Source organism: Drosophila yakuba, chromosome 2R (assembly GCF_016746365.2).
Source record: "Drosophila yakuba strain Tai18E2 chromosome 2R, Prin_Dyak_Tai18E2_2.1, whole genome shotgun sequence".
NCBI lineage: Eukaryota > Metazoa > Arthropoda > Insecta > Diptera > Drosophilidae > Drosophila > Drosophila yakuba.
In genome coordinates, this window is record NC_052528.2 from 3463546 (window position 1) to 3488224 (window position 24679).

A 24679-nucleotide genomic window follows, 5' to 3' on the forward strand; every position below is an offset into this window, starting at 1 on the left:
AACACCCAGCTTAAGTCAGTATGCACTTGATATTTTTCAGCAGTATTTTGTATTTTTCATTTACACATCCCTAGTGGAGAGCTGAAAGAAAATGGCGATAGAATTTTTTTGGTGTTGATTTGTTTATTATCCGCTCGTCTTAGATTGTTCAATGAAACGCCTTTCAAATTAGCCAACTGCTGGTGAAAAATGTACAACTAGAGTGTATGTCGTGCGCGCGAGAGTGTGTGTAGTAGCTTAGTAGCTCCGCGATGATTAGCGCAATGGACAATTTCGACAACAGATCGTACGGAGCCATTTCAAAGGGGCGCAGTGAATTCTCAATGCCAGGTAAACAGCAGATATTGTCGCTTTCCCAGAGGATATTGTGCAGCATATACAGAATACGGTTTTTTATATTGATGCTAATTTTTTTTAATTCATAAATAAGGATACCCACAACTAAAATATAGGAGAAGCAACAAGCCATATTCGTACGTGTGTGCTAGGTGCAGTGTTAGTGTATGCGTTCTTATTTTATGAACTTCAGAAGAATTCAGTCCGAAGAGCTTTGGTAACGCGAATAAGACAATTTGTACAATTTGCAATCCATTGTGATTTTATTGATTAAGGGAAATAAGTGACAAAGCGACAATTGTTTATTTATTGGCCTTACCTTGTGACGTAGCCCACGAGATTCTGTCAGCTCTTTAAGGTGTGTTTCTGGAATGCTGCTCTAGTGTGTTCGTTTTTTTTTACTGTTGTTCAGCGTCACAGTTTACAAAATAGCTGAATTATTATTGATTCGCCTTTGGTTCTTGCAGAACTAACACAAGAGCAGCAAAAACTGCTGATTGAGCTGCGCCGCAAGAAGCAGGAACTTTTGCTCGAAATACAGGTAAGTAACACAAAAAAAATAGACTGTGACTCGTAAAACAACAGATATAAGTACAAAATAAGTACAGTATAAGTGTTTAGTGGAGCTTCAACTACATATAATATACTATAATATATTTGTGTGTATCGATTTAATATGTTATATTTGTTATATACTTGTAGCCGCCTAAAAAATTAGAACATCCATGCAGTTCTATTATACAATTGAAACTTGCATTCCTTTTTCATAATTTATATACCTGGTACTCGTATAGTAAAAGCGTATACTACGTTCGTTTAAAAGTATGTAACAGGCAGAAAGAAGCGTTTCCTACCTTATAAAGTATATTCTAGATCAGGATCAATAGCCTTGTTCGTCTGTCTGTTCGTACGTATGAACGTCGAGATCTCTGGAACTATAAAAGGTAGAAGGTTGGGATTAAGCATACAAATTCTAGAGGCATAGACGCAGCGCAATTTTATTTCGTAATGTTGCCACGGCGACAAACGGCCTAAAACTGCCACGCGAACACTTATGAAAAATGTTTCGATATTTTTAGATTTTTGTATTAGTCTTGTAAACTGTTATCGATTTGCCAAAAAACTTTTTGCCACGTCGGATTTGAGCAAAAGATGTTTTATATTTTTTATTGATGATATTACCCTTCACCAGACTCATTGAAAATAACTTTTCTTTGTGCTGCCGTCCACAGTGATAATTTTGGTAGACTACTAATAGTCAAGACATCAAATTTTAATTACCAATTCTACTTAATTTCTTACTCGATTTAAAAAAACACTGTATATAAATTGTACAGGTGTACGATACAAATTAAAAGAAACTGCACCTCAGTCTAAACAAGCGATTCTTATATCCTGATCCTCTGGAATTCGTTCATATTCCACTAGCACCTTTAGAATATTCAAGGCTTCCTTGAGCTCATATGGCGCGTTGCTCTGCACGATTCTCTCTTAGTCATTAATGACGGTTTGCCAGAGTAAGAAAACTGCGTCGTACGTCTCTTCAGCCAACGCCGAGCGCATTGAAGATTTTTCACGTGCAGTGATTGTTATTCTTCGAGTCTGTACCAAAAATCGTGATCTAAAGTGCACGAATTTTTGTTTTGTTTTATAAACAGTTATCATTTTTGTTACTGCAGTGATATGTTCAAATTGTTATATCGTAAGATTGTGAAAAAACCTAATGTAAAGGTGAGTGTATTAATAAGTCATTAATAAATTTGTATGTGTGTATCGTAGCACGTAGCAATTAAATAAATAATTCTTACAAAAAAACTTTTGCTTAAATTGAAGTAAATTAGTAAAAGGGTTAAAATAACATTCAAGTTATTGATAACGTTAAAACGTCATCTTCCTTAATAATTTTTAACTATTTTTACTGGGACAATATGTTGTTATCTTGTCCTATGTCGACACATATACATATGTTCAAAATATGGGCTGATTCCACCAAATTTCCGTTGCTACACTATTTGGTTTCCTTGAACTCCTAAATATCACGCTTTATTATTTCTACCTAGATATCCACTTGACAATTTGTCCCATATTTACTCTTCTGTTCCCCGACTACCTGAAATAAATATGGTAAATATGGCATTTTATTTGTTCTGCACCGATTTAGTTTATATTCTTAATAAGGTCAAAAACGCTGAATTTTACCCATTTAAATCCTTTTTTATTTACACATTATTTAACTAACGAAGCTAGTGCAAGTACGAACAAGAAATTTAAACATGTTCGGTAGAAATAAGGAACAAAAATAATAAAACGAAAAAATAAAAATATTTTTCATAAGTGTTAGCGTGGCCGTGTTGGGCGGTTTGTGATCGTTAAAGGGGGCTTAACAAAAAAATTGTTTGGCAAATCGATAGAGAATACTAATTAAGAAAATTAAATTTATCAAAACATTTTTTAAAAGTGAAGGCGGCTTGTGGGCGTTAGAGTGGACGTGGCAACATTACGAATCAAACTTGCCCTGCGTCTATATCTCTAGAATCTGCATATCAACCATATAACTTTTATAGGTTTTGAGATCTCGACGTTCATACGGACAGACAGAAGGACATGGCCAGATCGACTGCGAAAGAGATCCTGATTTTGTATACTCTACAAAATCGGAAACGCTTCCCTTTTACCTGTTACATACTTTTCAACGAATCTAGTATAATCTATTACTCCACGAGTATTGGGTATAAAACTGGTTGTTTGTCTTTTAAAGAAGTACTCGTATAGTACTCGTATATTTATAATTTCGGGCTTAAAACTAACGCGAAAAAAAAATGTGTCGATTTTGTGTTTCGGAACGATAAAAAGCAAATGTCTCCTTATTATTATACCCGTTACTCGTAGAGTATAAAGTATATACAGTTGCGAAAAAAATAATAGCAGCACCATAACGTATTTTATTCTCGATCAAATAAATTAACGTTGCGGTTCCGATAGTACAAAATACTGATTTTTCGCATAATGCTAGATATGAAAATGAATGAATGAATGAAAATAATGAATATATGAAGTTTTATAATTTTTTTTGGGCGGCAAGGTCTAAAATGAAGCGGAAACAAAAATAGCACCACTATCGATTTTTTCAAATATTCAATACTTGTCGGCGGTTTGTTTTGGTAAAAAGCACATGGTTATAAAACTTGACATTTGTATTCCTATTTCCAACATTATTTTTTAAACACACCTTAAAAAAAAATATTAAAATGGGACGAGGAAAGCATTGCACTTCAGATAAACGTGACATGATCAAAAGCCCAATTTCTGAAGGGAAATCACAAAAATATTGGTCAAATCTTTCAATGCTGAAACAAAATGATAGGAAATGCAATCACCTACAACGAGAATTCCGAAAAACGTGGGAGAAATCAATCGTTGGGCACCCATCTCTTCAAAAGACTAGTGCCCGAGAGCAAGAAGGAACCATTTAAAGCTGCTACCGAACTGAAAAAGGATCTCAACATATCCGCAACAGTGCAAACAGTTCACACATGTCTAAGGGAATGTGGTAGTGCAAGGAAAGTCCCTCTTTTAAATGGGAGACACATACCCAAGCGCATTAGGCTTGCCAAGGAACATTTAAATTGGTCATGCGAAAAATGGAGGAACTTTTTATAGTCAGATGAGAGCAAGGTTGTTATTTTCGGTGGCAATGGATCTTGGTCGTATGTAAGGCGCCCTAAGAACACCGAAATTACACAGTAGAAACAATTAAACAAGGAGGAACCAGTATAATGTTATAAGCTTGTTTTTTGTACTATGTAGTTGGGGCAATACATTGGATAAAAACCATCATGGATCAACATGTGTTTGTGGATATATTGGTGACGGTGATTCTACCCTTTGCCGAGTACTATCAACAAGACTATGACCCCAAGTACATCAGTAAGAAAGCCAAGGAAAAGTTTTAAAATAAAAATGTTTCTGTTTTGGAGTGGCCTGCCCAGTCCCTGGCCGTAATCCCACCAAAAATCCTTTGTCGGATATGGCAAAAACAGTTTTAGCTTCAAAGCCAACTAACAACGAATTACTTTGGGCTATAATTAAGGAGTTAAGGATTAAGGATTAAGGAGCAAAATATCCCTAAAACGCTGCCAGGATCGAGTTGATTCCATGCCAAAACGTTGCTCTTCTGTTATTGCTAATAATGGATACACTACCAAATATTAAACTAGTGGGATGGGTGTAGTTTTAATACGCAAACATTTGTTATAAGTGAATTTATTACTATCAAGTTTAAAATTGAACATTTAAGTATTTTTCATAAAGTGGTGCATTTTTATTTTTCGCCTAATTTTGTCGTTCTTAATAAAGTTCCTCATTTAAGATAAGAATAAATAGAACAACTGTAGCTATTTTTCAATTGCTAATAAATATTTAAATAAGTCTCCTACTTACAATTTAGGGCTTTAAAGGAGCGGAAATACCTTTTAGAAAGGTTAAACAATTATCTTTTTTGTAGGTCAGTTGCGATATGACTTATGACTTAAATAGGTTAAATTACAATTGTATCCTTTTTTCTACCTTAAATAAATATTATATGGATTTATAATGAACGGTTTTCATTTTCCCACAAAGCGACTACAAAAAAGACCTACATACATATGTATGTGCAGCCTCTAAAGGCAGTTCCCCCTTAGTTTATGAAATGTGCTGTTGTATGTGAAAAATATTCTTTACGCTAAGAGTACGCCCATCGTGCTCTTTTATGCTCTTAGAGCAACTTGTTGTGAGCGTTTGCTAGTAAACTGTATGCCACTCGGGTCTTCCTCGGTGGAAGCGTTACTCTCTCAGTCTGAGTCTGGGAGCCCTCGCAAAATGATGAGGTGACGGATACGGAATTGTCGGAGTGCGCGTTTTTTTTAATACTTTTTGTTCGCATTCTTTTCACTTCTCGAGCGCCAGCAATTTTATGAATCACACATACAAAAAGTGGAATGAAAAATATATTTTAGTACGCAGCTTCTGTTGTTTGTAGCGTTGCTACAAAATATTCGAAAATTAATATTTAATAATAACCTTTGATTTATTTTCGCTGGACATGTGTACTAAGTAAATTGATTGATATGGAAAAGATAAGAGATAGCAGATATAAGTGACATCTTATCTTATCTCATTGGTTGTGCTGATAACGAAAAGAATACGTATTTTCACCCAGAAGACGCTTGACAGTGCAGATCGCAATAAATTGCAATCTATCTGAATTATCGGAATATTACATGTAAATATGCATTAAAAAGTTTCTACTTTTTATCTTGTGCAAGCAATTTACAAGTACAAAACAATGTGCGTCACTTATTACGCATGATATTAAATATAAATTGATATGTTCAAGTGTCCGCTACACAACCAGACACATACTAATGTATTTTGATTTTCTTACTGTTCATCCGTAATGTCGCTACTATGTATTTTATCTGTACATACTGCTCGTTTAGTTCGTGCTTTGATGCCAACCGGTTCTGAATTTTTGGTGTTGTCAAAATGTTTTGCAAAATTATGATATTTTTTATAAGTGTCGATGTGACAGTTTCGGGAGGTTTTTGGACGTTAGGTTGGGCGTGTGCAACCATATTTTTGCTTACTGTAGAAAAAAACAAGAGAGAACGCTATAGTCGAGTTCCCCGACTATCTGATACCCGTTACTCAGCTAGTGGAAGGGAGAAGGAGAGTCTTAAACACAGTTTTTGGCGGTTTGTAGGCGTTATAGTGGGCGTGGCAGAAAGTTTTTTGGCAAATCGATAGAAATTTACAAGACCAATACAAAAATGAAAAAATTTCAAAACATTTTTCAAAAGTGTGGGAGTAGCAGCTTTGGGCGGTTTGTGGGCGTGGCAAAAAGTTTTTTGGCAAATCGATAGAAATTTACAAGACCAATACAAAAATGAAAAAATTTCAAAACATTTTTCAAAAGTGTGGGCGTAGCAGCTTTGGGCGGTTTGTGGGCGTTAGAGTGGGCGTGGCAAAAAATTTTTTGACAAATCGATAGAAATTTACAAGACCAATACAAAAATGAAAAAATATCAAAACATTTTTCAAAAGTGTGGGCGTGGCAGTTTTGGGCGGTTTGTGGGCGTTAGAGTGAGCGTGGCAACATGAATCGACAAACTTGCGCTGCGTCTATGTCTCTGGAGTCTGTATGCTTAATCTCAACTTTCTAACTTTTGTAGTTTCTGAGATCACAGCGTTCATACGGACGGACAGACAGACGGACAGACGGACATGGTCATATCGACTCGGCTATTGGTCCTGATCAAGAATATATATACTTTATATGGTCGGAAACTCTTCCTTCTGCCTGTTACATACTTTTCAACGAATCTAGTATACCCTTTTACTCTACGAGTAACGGGTATAAAGACTGTAAAAAAAAATATAAAAAAACAAGAGAGAATGCAATATTCGAGTTCCCCGATTATCCGATACCGGTTACTCAGTAAGTGCAAGTACGAACGAGGAACTTAAACATTTTCTGGAATATCGGTAACAATTGGGAAAAAATTCAATTTAAATAAAACAAGAGAGATGCCTGCCTGTTACATACTTTTCAACAAAACAGTATACCGTTTAACTCTACGAGTAACGGGTAGATTTAAAAATTATCAAAATTATTTGGCGTGGCATTTTTAGACGGTTTGTGGGAGTTAGAGTGGGCGTTATTAAAATGCTTTTGACAAATCGATAAAAATTTGAAACACAATAAAATTACAAAATTTCAACACATTCACTATTGTTTTTTTTATTAGAAAGGGTTCTTTCTCAGTACGCACCAGTTTATTTTAATTTATAATTTCTTCCAAATCTATCTATGTTTCTGCTTGCAAAATCAACCTTCTTTTCTTGTTTTTTTTTTTTAATTTTGTATAGAAATCAAGCCAATGAAGTTGCCACAAACACTTCTACCGACCGGTCAGAAAAAGGGAATTGTGACGTTAAGAGTCCCCTGGTCTGGCATACATTTTTACTCTCTTTGCCGATGGTGCCAAGAATGAAAATGGCGCACGCTGTCAGCTTGTGTCTATTTTGGGCCATTGTACAGTATACAGCCTGTATTACTTTTTTGTACTAATAAAATTAAATAGTTGGAAGTGTAAATAGTGCGGCCAGTAAACTTTAAGTTACACCGTTTAACAGGAAAACCAAAAATCAATACTTGCTACTGGAATTACACTGGTTGACTTTAGATTTATGCTACCGTGTAACAGCAGTCATATCTATGACTCACTTTCAGTGCTAAATTTGCGGACACATTGTTTTGCTTAATCGCCAATCTTATCTTTGTATGCGCAGGGAACTGCAGGAAGTACGGCTTAAAAGCCTTTCTTGGTATATAATCAGAGCCAATGCGGATGCGTCCAATTAAGATATTGGGTCATCCGACTGCAGTGCAAGAGTTTTTCGCTGTGCAGACGCTAGAGGCATTAAGTTCAGTAGATTCCATGAGCTTTTTTTTTGTCCTTTCCAATAATCATTTTGTTTTGTGCGTCTGTTCGTTTTTTGCTGAAAACAATTTTATACCAAACGGACAAGGCACCCCCTGCATCATTTGCATGAGCTCTGAAAGCCAGAATAGCCGGGCATCAATTGTAAACCAACATAAGCAATCCGATTGCATTGCGTTGGCTTGCGCCTTGGTCGCTTATAGTATGTGCGAAAATAATGTAATTAACCTTTTACAATTTATTCCAAATTTATTCGCTGGTATTGAAGCGGCACGTTGCCCAAAGTATTATAATTTCGTGGCATGGGAGTGTAAAAATAAATATTTTACGGATTTGTGTTGGACTGGACTCTCATATTGTTTTGCTAAAACTAGCATCAAAACAAAGCACAATTTACATCATGACGTGAATGTGACGGCAAATATATTTGAAATCTGTTTTCACAGAAACTGTTATCTTGTTCAATTAAAACTAAAGTGCCAAAACAAAAATTTTCTAGGCAGAAAATAGTCTTGAAGAGTGTATGACTAAATGTACGTAGAATATAGTCCAAATAAGAACACTAATGTTTAATCAGAGCGTGTTTTAAACTTATTATTAGCGCAGTTTGAATATATTAGTGTAATTTCCAATGAATGCAGTGAATCTAAATTGTTGTAATTAATTTCAGAACATTGCCACGCCCACAAACTTTCCAAAATTGCCACGCCTTCCTAACATTTTTTATGGATTTTGTAAACTTCGATCGATTTGTCAAAAAACTTTTTACCACGCCCACATTAACGTCGACAAACCGCTCAAAAGTGCCACTTTTGAAATTTTTTTTGTTCGGAAAAATATAAACTTGACGTTTTAAAACTGGAATTGTTTGCCCATGTTTTCGCTCCTATTATTTTTTTTGACCATGTCCAATTTTAAAAATATGAAATTTCCAAAATTTCACCTTCTCACTCCTAACTAATTAATTTAGTTAGCTTACCTCTTAATACTAAATATATTCACTTAGCGTTTGCCTTTAAAAATGGTTTTTATAGTTTGCCCACCCTTACAAATGAATAATTTCGTTGCTCATCTCTTAAAACTAACCATTTTGTTTTTGTGGGCGTTAGAGTGGGCGTGGCAAAAAGTTTTTTGGCAAATCGAGAGAAATTTACTAGACTAACAATAATGTGAAAAAATATGAAAATATTTTTCAAAGGCTGGACGTGACAATTTTGGGTGGTTTGTGGGCGTTTGGGTGGGCGTGGCATAGACCTGCGTGTGTGTCTCAACTTTCTAGCTTTCATAGTTTCTGAGATCTCGGTGTTCGTACAGACGGACATGGTCAGACTCTGCTTTTTATCCTGATCAAGAATATATATACATTATACGTTATACTTTTCAATAAGTATAGTAACGAAAGAATATTAGTCCAGACACACGGACATAGCTAGATCGTCTCGGCTTGCGATCTAGATCAAGAATATATATATATACCTACTTTCTGTTAAATTTTTGTTAACCAATCTAGTATACCCATTTATTCTACGAGCAATAAGTAATATTTTTATCGGTTAGACAGAAGTATTTATTGGTTGCTGGAAATAGGTATTTCCCAGACCAACTTGCTTTAAATTGGTTGTTTAACAGGAAAACTCGCCACACGTACATACATATGAATATGCTGAACATGCAAAAGATATGATATCGAAGTGAATAAATATAAGAATAATATACTGAATAATATACTATTAATTCGCACGGCTGGTGTTTTTACGCATATGCAATGTTTAGCACACAATATATGTGAAGATAATGCAGATAACACATATAAACATATTTTTGAAAGATAATTATACCCGTTACTCGTAGAGTAAAAGGGTATACTAGATTCGTTGAAAAGTATGTAACAGGCAGAAGGAAGCGTTTCCGACCATATAAAGTATATATATTCTTGATCAGGATCAATAGCCGAGTCGATTTGGCCATGTCCGTCTGTCCGTCCGTCTGTCCGTCTGTCCGTCTGTCCGTCCGTCCGTCTGTCCGTCTGTCCGTCTGTCTGTCCGTATGAACGTCGAGATCTCAGGAACTACAAAAGCTAGAAAGTTGAGATTAAGTATACAGACTCCAGGGACATAGACGCAGCGCAAGTTTGTCGAATAATGCTGCCACGCCCACTCTAACGCCCACAAACCGCCCAAAACTGCGACGCCCACACTTTTGAAAAATGTTTTAATATTTTTTCATTTTTGTATTGGTCTTGTAAATTTCTATCGATTTGCAAAAAAACTTTTTGCCACGCCCACTCTAACGCCCACAAACCGCCCAAAACTGTCACGCCCACACTTTTGAAAAATGTTTTAATATTTCTTCATTTTTGTATTGGTCTTGAAAATTTCTATCGATTTGCAAAAAAACTTTTTGCCACGCCCACTCTAACGCCCACAAACCGCCCAAAGCTGCCACGCCCACACTTTTGAAAAATGTTTTGATATTTTTTCATTTTTGTATTAGTCTTGTAAATTTCTATCTATTTGCCAAAAAACTTTTGGCCACGCCCACTCAAACGCCCACAAACCGCCAAAAACTGTCCTTCGCACTTACACTAGCTGAGTAACGGGTATCAGATAGTCGGGGAACTCGACTATAGCGTTCTCTCTTGTTTTATTCTCTATTTGATAGAAAATTGAGATTAAGCACCAGAGATACAGACGCAGCGCATGTTTGTTGACCCATGTTGCCACGCCCACTCTAACGCCCACAAACCCCTCCAAAACTTCCACGCCCATACAAAACGTTTTGAAATTTTTAAACCCGTTACTCGTAGAGTAAAAGGGTATACTAGATTCGTTGAAAAGTATGTAACAGGCAGAAGGAAGCGTTTCCGACCATATAAAGTATATATATTCTTGATCAGGATCAATAGCCGAGTCGATTTGGCCATGTCCGTCTGTCCGTCCGTCTGTCTGTCCGTATGAACGTCGAGATCTCAGGAACTACAAAAGCTAGAAAGTTGAGACTAAGCACACAGACTCCAGAGACATAGACGCAGCGCAAGATTCATGTTGCCACGCCCACTCTAACGCCCACAAACCGCCCAAAACTGCCACGCCCACACTTTTGAAAAATGTTTTAATATTTTTTCATTTTTGTATTGGTCTTGAAAATTTCTATCGACTTGCAAAAAATCTTTTTGCCACGCCCACTCTTACGCCCACAAACCGCCCAAAGCTGCCACGCCCACACTTTTGAAAAATGTTTTGATATTTTTTCATTTTTGTATTAGTCTTGTAAATTTCTATCTTTTCGCCAAAACCTTTTGCCACGCCCACTCTAACGCCCACAAACCGCCAAAAACTGTCCTTCGCACTTACACTAGCTGAGTAACGGGTATCAGATAGTCGGGGAACTCGACTATAGCGTTCTCTCTTGTTTAATGTTCTATTAGTATTGTAAAATTCTTTCGATTTGCAAAATTATTTTTTTTCCCGTTTGACTCGGTTTTATATACTTTGTATGGTCGGAAACGCTTCCTTCTGCCTGCTACATACTTTACAACGAATTTAGTATACCCTTTTACTCTACGAGTAAGGGGTATAAAAATAACGGAGACCAGTTCTGATCGGACACAATGTTTTAGGGTGCAGTACGGAGACGAATCTCTTCAGTAAACTTTGAGTAGTCTTTTGATAGGTTAACCCTATACAAATTTTGCACAATCTAGTATACCCATTTAATCAACGAGTAACGGGTATGAAAACCAAAAACACGCAATTGTACTTGTAAATTGACTACCTTAAAAGGTTGCACCAAAAAGATCTTCTTAAACTTAGATCTATACAATTTTCAGCGAGGCACTATGGAGAGGCATGCTTAAGTGTCGCATTTGTTTCTGAGGAAGTAAGCAATTGTGCAAGAAGGATGGCCTCCCTCCACCAGAGGCGTCCCAGCATAAGTAACTGGTTCTCCTCGCTTCGTCGGCAGCCCAAAAACAAGAAGTGCTCCTCCGGTTTGGGAGGCGGAGAAAATGTTGGCAAAAAGCAAGCGTTGCAAAGGAGTTGCTTTGACCTATCCGCGACGACGGTGGTTTGCGATGATGGTTTAAGAGTGGAGTTCCCTGAAAGTCGGCGAAGCAACAGCACTTTTTACATCAACACCGGAAATGTATCGTCTGCTAGTTTTAAAGACAATCGTAAACTTCTAGTGGAAATGGACAGTCGTAGTGATAGTAGCCCTAGCAGCATTTGCGTTCGCTGCTCTTGCAATTTAATCACAAAAAGCGGGGACAGAATAGAAACATATCCTATAACCACGCCTAAGTCGGACATTAAGATCGCGCTGAAACCACCACCCAAGCCCCGTTCCCCATCCATTGCTCCATACACTAGTGTAGCCACATATAATATCACAAAATTAGCGCCGGATAGCCCACCTCCCGCTAGCCCAACATTTAGCACTCAAACCGTAAATTGTAGCGATGTTACCTCGAAAGTCACCGAGGTGCAGCACCTGCCCTGCGATGAACCTAACACGGAACTCATTAGCAGGCGGACGGAGTACAAGAACACAACCATCACAACGACAACAAGAACCTTAATTGTGACGCGACCCATCGAAGTGCTATTAAATGAAAATGGTGAAATAATCGCACGGCGATCCCCGGACAAAACGCGCTCTAATTTCCTAGGCCGCATGCTAGACGTGAATAATGAAATTGAAACTGGCGTCAACCCTCCCGAGCTGTTTCTGAAAAATTATCCTTGTTCGAAACACAGTTCACCCCTAACACCCGATACGTGCGACATGCGCTTCATTGACGACAGCTCCAACTTGCAAAGTGAGTCCGAGCGGAACTCTATTATATACAAAACCAACAAATATAATTCAAAGAATAAAAACAATAACCGCAAGCGGGACAGTCTGCAATCGAATCTGTGCGAGAGTTGCCACATGCTTCTTGAGCAAAATTGCATAAATACTGAACGGAGTCACAACCTAGTCAACCTTAGGCGACCATCAAAGGTATGAATAGTGGGCAAAAATGGTGGAAGTCCGAAGGAGAAATTTCAGCACTAACAGTTGTTGCCGGTTTGTGGGCGTTGGGGTGGGCGTGGTTTTTTTTTTTAGCAAATCTGTAGAAACTTACAAGACTAATAAAGAAATGAACAAGAGAGAACGCTATAGTCGTGTTCCCCGACTATCTGATACCCGTTACTCAGCTAGTGGAAGTGCGAAGGAGAGTCTTCAATACTAATAGTCTTTGGCGGTTTGTGGGCGTGGCAAAATCGATAGAAATTTACAAGACTAATAAAAAAATGAAAAAATATCGAAACATTTTTTAAAAGTGTGGCCGTGGCAGTTTTGGACGGTTTGTGGGCGTTAGAGTGGGCGTGGCAACATGAATCGACAAACTTGCGCTGCGTCTATGTCGGAAACGCTTTCTTCTGCCTGTTAAATACTTTTCAACAAATCTAGTATACCCTTTTACACTACGAGTAACGGGTATAAAAATATTAAGACATTTTTCAAAAGGGCAGGATTGAGCGGCTTGTGAGCGTTAGTGTCTCTGGAAAGCGTATGCTTAATCTCAACTCTCTAGCTTCTAAAGATCCTGAGATCTCGAGTTCTCCTTCGCACTTCCACTAGCTGAGAAACGGGTATCAGATAGTCGGGAAACTTGGCTATAGCGTTCTCTCTTGTTTTAGTTTAATTTTTTTTTTTTGTCCATTTCTTTCGATATACCAACAAGAATTTTAAGTTTTCTTTGCAGTATATGTATATATTCTTGATCAGGATCAATAACCGAGTCGATCTGGCCGTGTCCATCTGTCCGTCCGTATGAACGTCGATATCTCAGGAACTATAAAAGCTAGAGATTAAGCATACAGACTCCATAGACATAGACGCAGCGCAAGTTTGTCGATCAATGTTGCCACGCCCACTATAGTCGGGGAATTCGACTATAGCGTTCTCTCTTGTTTTTACCTTATATGAAAGCTCGCAAATGACTTCATTTGAACTGTGTCTATAATGAAAATGAAGCACTCTTTAACTTAGAATTGCCGAGTTTAATCTTAAAAACATTTAATTATGTTAGGCTTGTGTAGAATATGATTAAAATTCTTACATTTTTAAATATACCATTTTAGCAAATAAAAGATGAGTTGTGCGAGGTTGTATCGGAAATGGAGGCGCTGGATGTGCCCGATGACTGCAAGCATTCCAATAAGGATAAACAGATGTCCATTGGCCGTAAAAAGTTTAACATGGACCCCAAAAAAGGTAATAAATTGTTGCAAACTACCCGGTTACAGCCATTATTTCGAATTGGTTCCCAGAATTCTTACTCTTAGCGAAATAATTTTGTAACTAAAAATTCCTGAAAATTTTATTTGGCACAAGAAATATTAAAATATTATATTTTGTACGACAAATAGAAGGCATATACATATATACAGCAGAATCCGGTTATAACGACTCCGCCTATAGCGTCAGCCCTGTTATTATTGCGACCAAAACTCGATGGCTTGGTTGGTCCCCATACAAAGTTATATGAAGGACCTCCGGTTAGTACGTCTCCGCTTTTAGCGACAAACCGCTTATACCGACAAGATTTTTTATAATTCAACCGGATATTGCGACGTGCCAAACAAAAAATACAGCAAAATAATGCCAACAAATTTAAGCATGAAACGACTCTGTTAGAAAATACACAACTATCAGTGACCAACGTCACAAAAATGTTTACAGCGTGCGTGTGCAGACCACATGCCTATTGCCTATATTCCATGAGATGTCCGGTTATATTTCTATTTTTTTTGCTTTTTTCTACGAAAAACCATGTTATTTGATTAAATTTTTTGGTTGATTAAAAAACTAATTTGTTTTATGTTTAAAAATATTACGAACATGGCAACCATAAAATAAACAAAAAAAAAAATTTTTTTTTCACTTTCCTATTAGTGCGTCTTCCGGGTATAACGACGTCAAATCGTTGGTCCCTTGAAAGTCGCTAAAACCGGATTCTACTGTATATATATCTGTCCATATGAACGTCTGTACGTATGAACGTCGAGATCTCAGGAACTACAAAAACTAGGAAGTTGAGATTAGGCATGCAGAGTCCAGAGACATAGACGCAGCGCAAGTTTGTCGATTCATGTTGCTACAAACTGCCATGCCCACACGTTTGAAAGATGTTATAATATTTTTCCATTTTTTTATTGGTCTCGTAAATTTCTATCGATTTGCCAAAAAACTTTTTGCCACGCCCACAAACCGCCCAATACTGCCACGCCCACACTTTTAAAAAATGTTTTGATATTTTTTCATTTTTGTTTTAGTCTTGTAAATTTCTATCAATTTGCCAAAGAACTTTTGGCCACGCCGACTCTAACGCCCGCAAACCGCCAAAAACTGTCAGTGTTGAAGACTTTCCTTCGCACTTCCAATAGTTATAGTGGGTATCAGATAGTCGGGGAACTCGCGTTCTCTCTTGTTGTTTTCGTTAAGATCATATAATGTTCTCTTGCAATATTAACCGTTACATGTAGAGTTAAAGGGTAAACTATGCAGTATATAAATATTTTTTTCATCAAGTTTACTAGGCCGAGATTGTGCTTGAAGTGAAACGTTACAGTGTGGACTATATCGTCTTCAAACGCCCATAAAGTTAAAGTCTTTTAGGCTGTGACATGCTTATCGTATTAGTAAATATATTAATTGTTTTTATTTAGCTAATCAATATTAATCTACGCGTTAAAATATCTCTACAGAAAATCTTTATTAGTCGAGTTCCCGGACTACCAGTTACACGTTACTCAGCTAATGAAACATTTTCTGGAATATAGGTAAAAATTGGGGAAACAAATTTTAACATTTTTTCTCAATAGCGTGGGCGGGACAGTTTTGGTCGGTTTGTTGACGTTAGATTGGGTGTGGCAAAGAGTTTGTTTGGCAAATCGATATAAATTTTCAGGACATCAAAAAAAAAACCATATCAAAACATTTTTCCAGAGTGTGAGCGTGAAGCTGCATGCTTTATCCCTAGTCTTAAAAGTTCCTGAAATCAAGGCGTTCATATGGACATGGAAAGTTCGACTTGGCTAACTTTCTTTTTGCCTGTTACATACTTTTTAACGAACTAAGTATGTATACAATTGTTCCATTATATCAATTCGTGTAGGGTGCGGAAAATAGTATGAGCTGCTATCTTGTGGAGTAATCGAACCTAAATAGACCACTACAAGTCTGTTTCTTCTTTACACATTCTTATTATACCCGTTACTCGTAGAGTAAAAGGGTATACTAGATTCGTTGAAAAGTATGTAACAGGCAGAAGGAAGCGTTTCCGACCATATAAAGTATATATATTCTTGATCAGGATCAATAGCCGAGTCGATTTGGCCATGTCCGTCTGTCCGTCCGTCTGTCCGTCTGTCCGTCTGTCCGTCCGTCTGTCCGTCTGTCTGTCCGTATGAACGTCGAGATCTCAGGAACTACAAAAGCTAGAAAGTTGAGACTAAGCATACAGACTCCAGGGACATAGACGCAGCGCAAGTTTGTCGAATCATGCTGCCACGCCCACTCTAACGCCCACAAACCGCCCAAAACTGCCACGCCCACACTTTTGAAAAATGTTTTAATATTTTTTCATTTTTGTATTGGTCTTCTAAATTTCTGTCGATTTGCCAAAAACCATTTTTCCACGCCCACTCTAACGCCCACAAACCGCCCAAAGCTGCCACGCCCACACTTTTGAAAAATGTTTTGATATTTTTTCATTTTTGTATTAGTCTTGTAAATTTCTATCTTTTCGCCAAAACCTTTTGCCACGCCCACTCTAACGCCCACAAACCGCCAAAAACTGTCCTTCGCACTTACACTAGCTGAGTAACGGGTATCAGATAGTCGGGGAACTCGACTATAGCGTTCTCTCTTGTTTTTTTTCTATTAAATATACTGGAGGTCATTGGCTTTATACGGACACACATTTTTCTTTTGTTACTGGCGTAGATTGTTCTTCAAGAACCATTATTTTGATAACAAGAAAGATTGCTATGAGAGACTTAAATACTCGCTACTCAGCTAGAGAACAAAACATTTAAACATTTGTTTCGCCAATAGATAGAAATGGGCAATAAAAATAATAAAATGAAAAACAAAATTTCAGGACTATACGGCGGATGACATATTAAATCGATGTTTTGAGTGCTCAAAAACGCTGTTGCTTTAGTCGATGTGCGAGATCTCGCCATTGTCGTGATCAAGAGTGATCCGACTTTGACTGTTGCTTGTCGTGATTTCTTGGAGGACAACTGGCAAACAAATGATTGTGTACCACTGTTGTGGGTTGTCCAGTTTTTCTCAAAAAACAGGCTATTATTTGCGTGGAAAGTGCTTCGTGCGGGAGCAACTTTTGTTGGATTTGGCTCATCTTGAAACACCCATACCGTCGACTGCTAGACATTTTGAAGCACCGCGATCGTATTTTTGGAGCATTCCCTTCGACCAATCAACACGAGCGATTCTTTTGAGCGATTGACAAATTGTGCAATTCATGCAATATTGAATGTATGCAAGTCCCAATAATGCCTAAGGTTGCATTAATCCCACAATAGGTCACATGACGATGAAGTTGTAAAAAATAATCGAACAAAAACGACTAACGCTTCAATTCTATTTTTGGGTGAAATCAATTTAAGTAAACCCCACAAATAGGGCTTGTATGTTAAACGTCCTTTGTACGTATACCATCAAAAATGTCAAGAATTACGACAGAACTTTCAGTTGACAGATTGTAACCCCATTCGCGAAATAAAAAAGACAGTGTTGACTCAGAATTGGAGTAGATTGTAAGTTCAGAGAGTGCGCTTGATGACAATTAGCCGCATTAATGTGTCATATTCTTATTAAAATTAAAATTCTGACGATAAGCCTGGGCAGACATATCGAATTAAAGACTCGCCTCAACAGTTCCTCTTTAGTATACGTATGTGTATACTTTATATTATGTAGCAAAGCAAAGGAAAACATTTGAATTAAATGTTTACAGTCAAAGGCTTTTATCCGAAGATTGCCGCTGGCAGAATACTTAGGCGAATCTGAATCTGAACATCTGAATTTTGTATGCCTTGAGACCCAAATTTTTGCGATCCACAACGTCGATGGGCAGAGGTGTAACTCCTGCGCACGGTGACGAATCGATGTGTTCGGGTCTTTTGTTACCCTGTCCTCAACGGCCGCAATATTTTCTACAGTGCGCACTCTGCAAAGAGTGGTCGGTGGCCGGAGGTTAAAAAAAGTGAATTGTGTGCGATGTCAGCTGACATCAAAGACTAACTAAGCCCTTATAAAAAAACAAGAGAGAACGGTATAATCGTTACTTGCTCGTGGAAGTACAAAAGAGAAATTTCCACACTGACAGTTTTTGGTGGTTCGTGGTTAGAGTGGGCGTGGCAAAAAGTTTTTCAGCAAATCGATAGAAATTTACAAAACTAATACAAAAACAAGAAAGAACGCTAAAGTCGAGTTCCCCGACTATCTGATACCCGTTACTCAGCTAGTGGAAGTGCGGGAGAGAGTTTTCAACACTGACAGTTTTTGGCGGTTTGTGGGCGTTAGAGAGGGCGTGGCAAAAAGTTTTTGCAAATCGATAGAAATTTACAAGCTAATACAAAAATGAAACAAGAGAGAACGCTATAGTCGAGTTCGCCGACTATCTGATACCCGTTACTCAGCTAGTGGAAGAGCGAAGGAGAGTCTTAAACACTGATAGTTTTTGGCAATTTGTGGGCATTAGGGTGGGCGTGGTAAAAAGTTTTTTTGCAAATCGATAGAAATTTACAAGACTAATACAAAAATGAAAAAATATCAAAACATTTTTCAAAAGTGTGGGCGTGGCAGCTTTGGGCGGTTTGTGGGCGTTAGAGTGGGCGTGGAAAAATGGTTTTTGGCAAATCGACAGAAATTTAGAAGACCAATACAAAAATGAAAAAATATTAAAACATTTTTCAAAAGTGTGGGCATGGCAGTTTGTGGCAACATGAATCGACAAACTTGCGCTGCTTCTATGTCTTGGGAGTCTGTATGCTTAATCTCAACTTTCTAGCTTTAGTAGTTCCTGAGATTCATACGGACAGACAGACGCACTATGGGGCGAACGACCACCTTATGTGAAAAAAACCCATTTTTTAAAAGTCGTTAAAAAATTTTTTTTTTAATTGAAGCGTATTAAAAAAACATCAATCTATCATGTTACGTACTTGAAATTTAAAAAGAGGGCGCCACTGTTCAATGAGCAGCTGTTTAGTCAGCTGTTTCGTTTGCGCTGGCACACCGATAACCGAATTTTTGTTAATAGCTGAAAAATCTTACAAGTTTGAAGTGACAAAAAGGGCTTAAAAAATTATCAAAAGTGGTACTTATAACATGCAGTCGAATCCTTGTGGTTTTTAATATGTGTTTGTGATCTTCGAATGTTAAAATTAACTGTGGTGTCCCAATAATCTTTAGTAAGTTCTAACCCTAATAAAACACAACTTTTGTAATGTATTCTAATTTTTAAATAGAGCTACAAAGTGAGTCCGGCTCACTCCGTCTCTAAAACCTGTTATTTGTTGCAGAGTTATAAATTCTTAGTTAATGCTATTAGTATAAATGCACACTTTTGCACACTTTCTCCAAAATTTAACTTTTAAGGGTCTAACCTCAAAGTGAAAAACAGCAAATTGTTTGAGAAATGGATAACAGAGACGACGAGTAATGCAAAAAATAACGCCATTTTTAATGGTTTTAAAGCTTTAATTCGTGTATGACGATTAACAATAGGTGTGAAACATAATAAAATTCTAGTTCCTTGAATTTTATGTTTTTTGGGAAACATTAGTTTTTAAACATATTTATGCTATTTTTAAGAATAAAAGCTGTGAAGCAAGAAGTAAAACTTCGATATTTTTTAAAAACAAGGTAAGCAACTCCCATTTCTTACTTTATTGGTTTAATTTCAGATTATATTTTAAATTGTTTCGATCAAAAATTTTTTTTTGTACACTGAAAAATGTGGGTTGTTTTTTTTTGTTTGAAGGCAAGACCACGCCCATTTTTTTTTCAAATATATTACTATTTTTATCATGAACATAAATCAAAAAACAGAACTTAAATATGTTGCTTCGTTCTCGAGTTATTAATTAATTCCACAAAAAGTGGTCGTTCGCCCCATAGTGAGACGGACGGACAGACGGACATGGCCAGATCGACTCGGCTATTGATCCTGATCAAGAATATATATACTTTATATGGTCGAATCTAGTATACCCTTTTACTCTACGAGTAACGGGTATAATAAAAAAATATCAAAACATTTTTAAATATCTCGACGTTCATACGGACAGACAGACGGACATGGCCAGACCGCCTTGGCTATTGATCCCGATCAAGAATATATGTATATACTTTATATGGTCGGAAACACTTTCTTCTACATGTTACATAACTCTTCAACGAATTTAGTAAACCCTTTTACTCTACGTGTAATAATGGCTGGGCTGCAGTTAGGAAACCTATATTTAATATTTTAAAAATTTTGTCATATATTTTTAGGCATTGAGTACCTCGTTGAAAACCGGCTGCTACGTCATGATCCCCAGGACGTTGCCCACTTTCTCTATAAGGGAGAGGGACTGAATAAAACAGCCATTGGTAAGATATTGTAATTAATATTTATGGTTCTGTACGCCTTAATGGCCTACGATGAAAAAAATCAAACAGACACTTTAAGAACAAACTTATTTCTAGGCGATTACCTCGGCGAAAAAAACGATTTTAATGAGGATGTGCTCAAGGCTTTTGTAGCGCTCCACGATTTCACCAATCTCATTCTCGTACAAGCCCTTAGGTAGGTAACTGACAACCCTTTTTGTTATCACTATCGCTAATATAATTTTTCCTCTCCATTCGTGTTTCTTGCTACAGACAATTTTTGTGGTCTTTTCGGTTGCCCGGCGAGGCACAAAAGATCGATCGCATGATGGAGACCTTCGCGCAGCGCTATTGTCAACTGAATCCCGATATATTCACTAACACAGATACTTGCTATGTGCTCAGCTTCGCAATTATAATGCTAAACACCTCACTGCACAATCCATCTGTAAGCACTGATAAAATCTGATTTGGATAAAAGAAGGATTCACGAGCTGAGATCAGAATAACGTTTATTTCCAAAATAATAAATTCGGCTATCAACATTTTGATTAGTTCGCAGTAGAGATTTCAGAAATGCAGAAAGCTTACTCCACTATATTTTGTCTAATAAAGATTTACATCAGGAATATAGAGTTTTTATACCTTGCAGAACAGAGTATATTCATTGCATCGCATTTAATTAGACATTTCTTGTCCAGTATTCACAACCGATTTGATATATGTATGTCCGTTTGTCCACATTTTCCAAAATTCCCGACATTCTTTTCCAATTAAAGCTGCCAAGAATTTATCAAGAAATACTTAATGTTCCTTTTCTGTAGTAGTTAAATCAAAATTTAACGACTACATCCTATATGAACCTGGAAAATTAACTGAAAATAATAAGTTTTGTTGTTTTTATTCGTTATACATCTGTATTTATATAATTAGTCAAAGCTTTTTTTTTATGTTTAACGCGAGCTACCATTTTGCTTTCAACAGGTTAAAGACAAACCCACCGTTGATCAATTTATATCTATGAATCGGGGCATCAACAACGGCGGAGATTTGCCCCGCGGCCTTCTCGAATCTCTTTACGAGTCGATTCGAACGGAGCCATTTAAAATACCCCAGGATGATGGCAATGATTTGATGCACACCTTCTTCAATCCCGACAAGGAGGGCTGGCTGTGGAAGCAAGGCGGCAGGTAAGTTGATAAATAATGCCAAGATGGTTGACTGACCAACGAATTGCTCTTTATTTTTGGCTAAGATACAAATCGTGGAAACGACGTTGGTTTATTTTGAACGACAATTGCTTATACTATTTTGAATACACAACGGATAAGGAGCCACGCGGTATTATACCACTAGAGAACATATCAGTACGCGAGATTCACGATCGCAGCAAACCGCACTGCTTTGAGCTGTTTGCGACGGGCGGTGCTGATATAATCAAGGCATGCAAGACTGACTCTGAGGGCAAAGTATGTATATAGGATAATAGAATGTACTTCTTAATTAGTTATTTTTTCCTATTCCAGGTTGTAGAGGGCAAGCATACGGTGTACCGTATGTCCGCTGCCACGGAGGAAGATCAACAGGAGTGGATCAAGCGTTTAACGCAGTCTATTAGTCATAATCCGTTTTATGACATTCTGGTACAAAGAAAAAAAAAGGCACTCAGCAAGAGTTAATATTAAAAAGAAGCTCTGCGAAGCTTTTGTCTTGGATCTCAGTAAAACGCTGGTACTCGCGTGCGTTGCTCTCTACCCCTATTTAAACAACTGCATATGCATATACCAATTATATACGTTGTGTTGTGAGAGTATTTCCATGATGAACTAATGCCTGTAATTGTTTTACCTTCCGCATTGGTCCGATCCCAAATAATGTCTTTGTATTTTGTTTGATTGACTCGAAACAAGCCATCACACGCCGACGCACTTTGTCTCTATTGTTGTGATATAACTTATTAAAATTTAGAATAACCAAAATTAAAATAATTGAAAATGGCGTAAAGTAGACATACACATTTATTCACATTTTCTTTAGTGCAAATTTTAGTTTAGGTTCATCATAGACATAAGTCTTCGTATATGGTTTGAACTTTTATAACATAAGTTGTCCCACAACCCTTTATTATTAAAAACATATCCCAGCCGCCAAACGTTGTACATTGTCTATATGTTTAGTTATTGGATGCAAATGAAAATAGCATACAAATGTTGTTGACAATTGTTGACAGCTAAAAAAAAGTGTTATTTAGATCTAAAAGATAATTCTTACAGCGAATAAACTTTAAAATAATTAAACAAAGAAATTTAAAATTAATAAATACAACTCTTAAATGCATTTAGATGGCAATCTGATTTTAGGGAGAATTTTGATTACGTGACATAGTTTCTTTACGCCAAAGATCGAATCTTAACTTTTATTAGCCAATGCTAAAATTACCCCTTTACACAATATTTATAAGTTGAAGTATATATTTTTTTTAATGTTTGCTAATTTGAAGAGGGAAACGGTTCAAGCGCCACATATTTGGAAGTGCAGAAACGCATGCCTAATTTAATAAAAATGTGTGTAAGCAGAAAAGTTTAAGTCAAAAATTAAACAAGGAAGAATCTTGTAGTAGCCATAAGAAGCTCTTAGAATATAGTTATAGTAAGTTGCGTGTCGTTGGGCTGTGATATCATTGATAGGAAAGAGCTTCTAGCAGATCCCATATGGTTTGATCTGTGTTGAGACTGAAAAAAACACTTGATCGCACGGCTTACGGACGTCTAATCTTAATGTTTTTTAAATTTTGAATTATTTAGAAATCGCAGTACCATATAAGTTTGCAATATTATAAATACTTTAGCTTTATTTGTATATCTACACTGCTGTGTACTATCTTGTGTTTAATCGAAAACAATGTACATAACGTGCAACATTATTTAGGTGTACTATTTGTATTCGATTACTATTTTGTTTTACAAAGCTGTCTTATATGGGCAGTTAGTGTCTTTGCTAGCTTGGGCGTACATTTTCAATAAACAGAAATCAAAATTAATATATGTCGGGATCTTGAATATAAAAAATGGAAGTAATAATAGTTTAGATGAGTATATTTACCGCTTTAAAACTAATGTGAACAGCTTATATTCATAAAATAACATTAATATATCAAGAAATACTTTATATCGTTTATAAAAAATTTAACTAATTTATGGACTTATTTAATTTAAGGGATTTAAAACTATTTGGTGTCGGGATAGGGGAACAATTTAGTAACCAAGATTTTTGGCTAAACGTGAATTATTTAAATTTTATAATAGAATCCCCTGATTATTTCTGCTTGTATATCAAGGGAATTTACATGTGATCTAAGTTTTTTAGCTTAAATCGTTTTGTCACTGAAAAGTTAAAATTTAGTAAAATTGAAATTTAGACAAGTGTGTTTAACTATTTCGACCTTTTCAACTTTCTTCCCGCCGTCGGTTTTAAATATCCTTAACATATTTATATAAGATCATCTCGTAGTCTTCAAGAAATGTCTGCCTTCTACTTTTCTGCTGTTGTTTCACTGCTTCTGCTGTTAAGCTGTTTATCCTCTGCTGGTGCTTTTCTTCTGATAGTATTAACTTACAATTGACCAATCATGTCCTAGGTAACCAAAAATTGTCTTCCTTCACGTAACGCCACAACTTCATGTGAACACGCTGGTGTAGTTACTCGTAGAGTAACGGGTATCTGACGTTCGAGAAACTTGACTTTATCGTTTTCTCTAGTAATTTATAACCGTTACTCGTACAGTAAAAGAGTATACTAGATTCCCCTTTTATATTTGCCGTCATTAAAGGATGGTGCTTCCTCGGATTGAAAATAATTAAAGGCGGCTTGTGGGGATACAGCCAAATAATCCAGTTATAAAAAGTGCAGTCAAACAGCAAAAGGCTCCATATTTTTGCTCTTCATATATTTATTTGCATAAGCCACAATATTTTAAATTAAAAGAAGTAAAACTAACAAATCTGAAATGTTTGACCAAATATCGCATTAAAAAATTTAAAATAAAAAAAGTCTTGTTTTTCAATATTATTTTATGTATTGAAGTGTTTTTTAACTCTCTTGTTTTGTAAGAGGCGCAATAACTGGTTGAAAAGACTCTTTGTGTTTAGTTCTTTCTACATATACCCAAAATGTATATACTC

The 24679-nt window shown here is 36.6% G+C and overlaps 1 protein-coding gene across 3 annotated transcripts; it reads left to right on the plus strand.

Annotated features, from left to right (window-relative positions):
- The first annotated feature begins 73 nt into the window (after window positions 1–73).
- Window positions 74–23691, plus strand: LOC6529200 (cytohesin-1). 3 transcript variants are annotated; one of them, XM_002090171.4, is made up of 9 exons: window positions 74–330; window positions 804–877; window positions 13949–14081; window positions 20400–20498; window positions 20595–20694; window positions 20772–20946; window positions 21483–21688; window positions 21754–21967; window positions 22025–23691. In XM_002090171.4, exons 1-9 carry the CDS (start codon window positions 252–254, stop codon window positions 22175–22177), a joined length of 1233 nt encoding a protein of 410 aa, XP_002090207.1. In that variant the 5' UTR covers window positions 74–251; the 3' UTR covers window positions 22178–23691. The 3 variants fall into 3 exon arrangements, with proteins under 3 accessions (XP_002090207.1, XP_015052246.1, XP_015052245.1); XM_015196760.3 differs by lacking the exon at window positions 74–330 and adding an exon at window positions 11650–12821; XM_015196759.3 differs by lacking the exons at window positions 74–330; window positions 804–877 and adding exons at window positions 5177–5599; window positions 11650–12821.
- Window positions 23692–24679: the final 988 nt, after the last annotated feature.

Coding starts and splice junctions, on each gene's coding strand:
- LOC6529200 (XM_015196760.3), top strand. CDS start 11,721: ATGGCCTCCCTCCACCAGAGGCGTCCCAGCATAAGTAACTGGTTCTCC. Junction 20,499..20,594: donor ACTGAATAAAACAGCCATTG/GTAAGATATTGT, acceptor ACTTATTTCTAG/GCGATTACCTCGGCGAAAAA. Junction 21,689..21,753: donor CTGTGGAAGCAAGGCGGCAG/GTAAGTTGATAA, acceptor TTTTTGGCTAAG/ATACAAATCGTGGAAACGAC.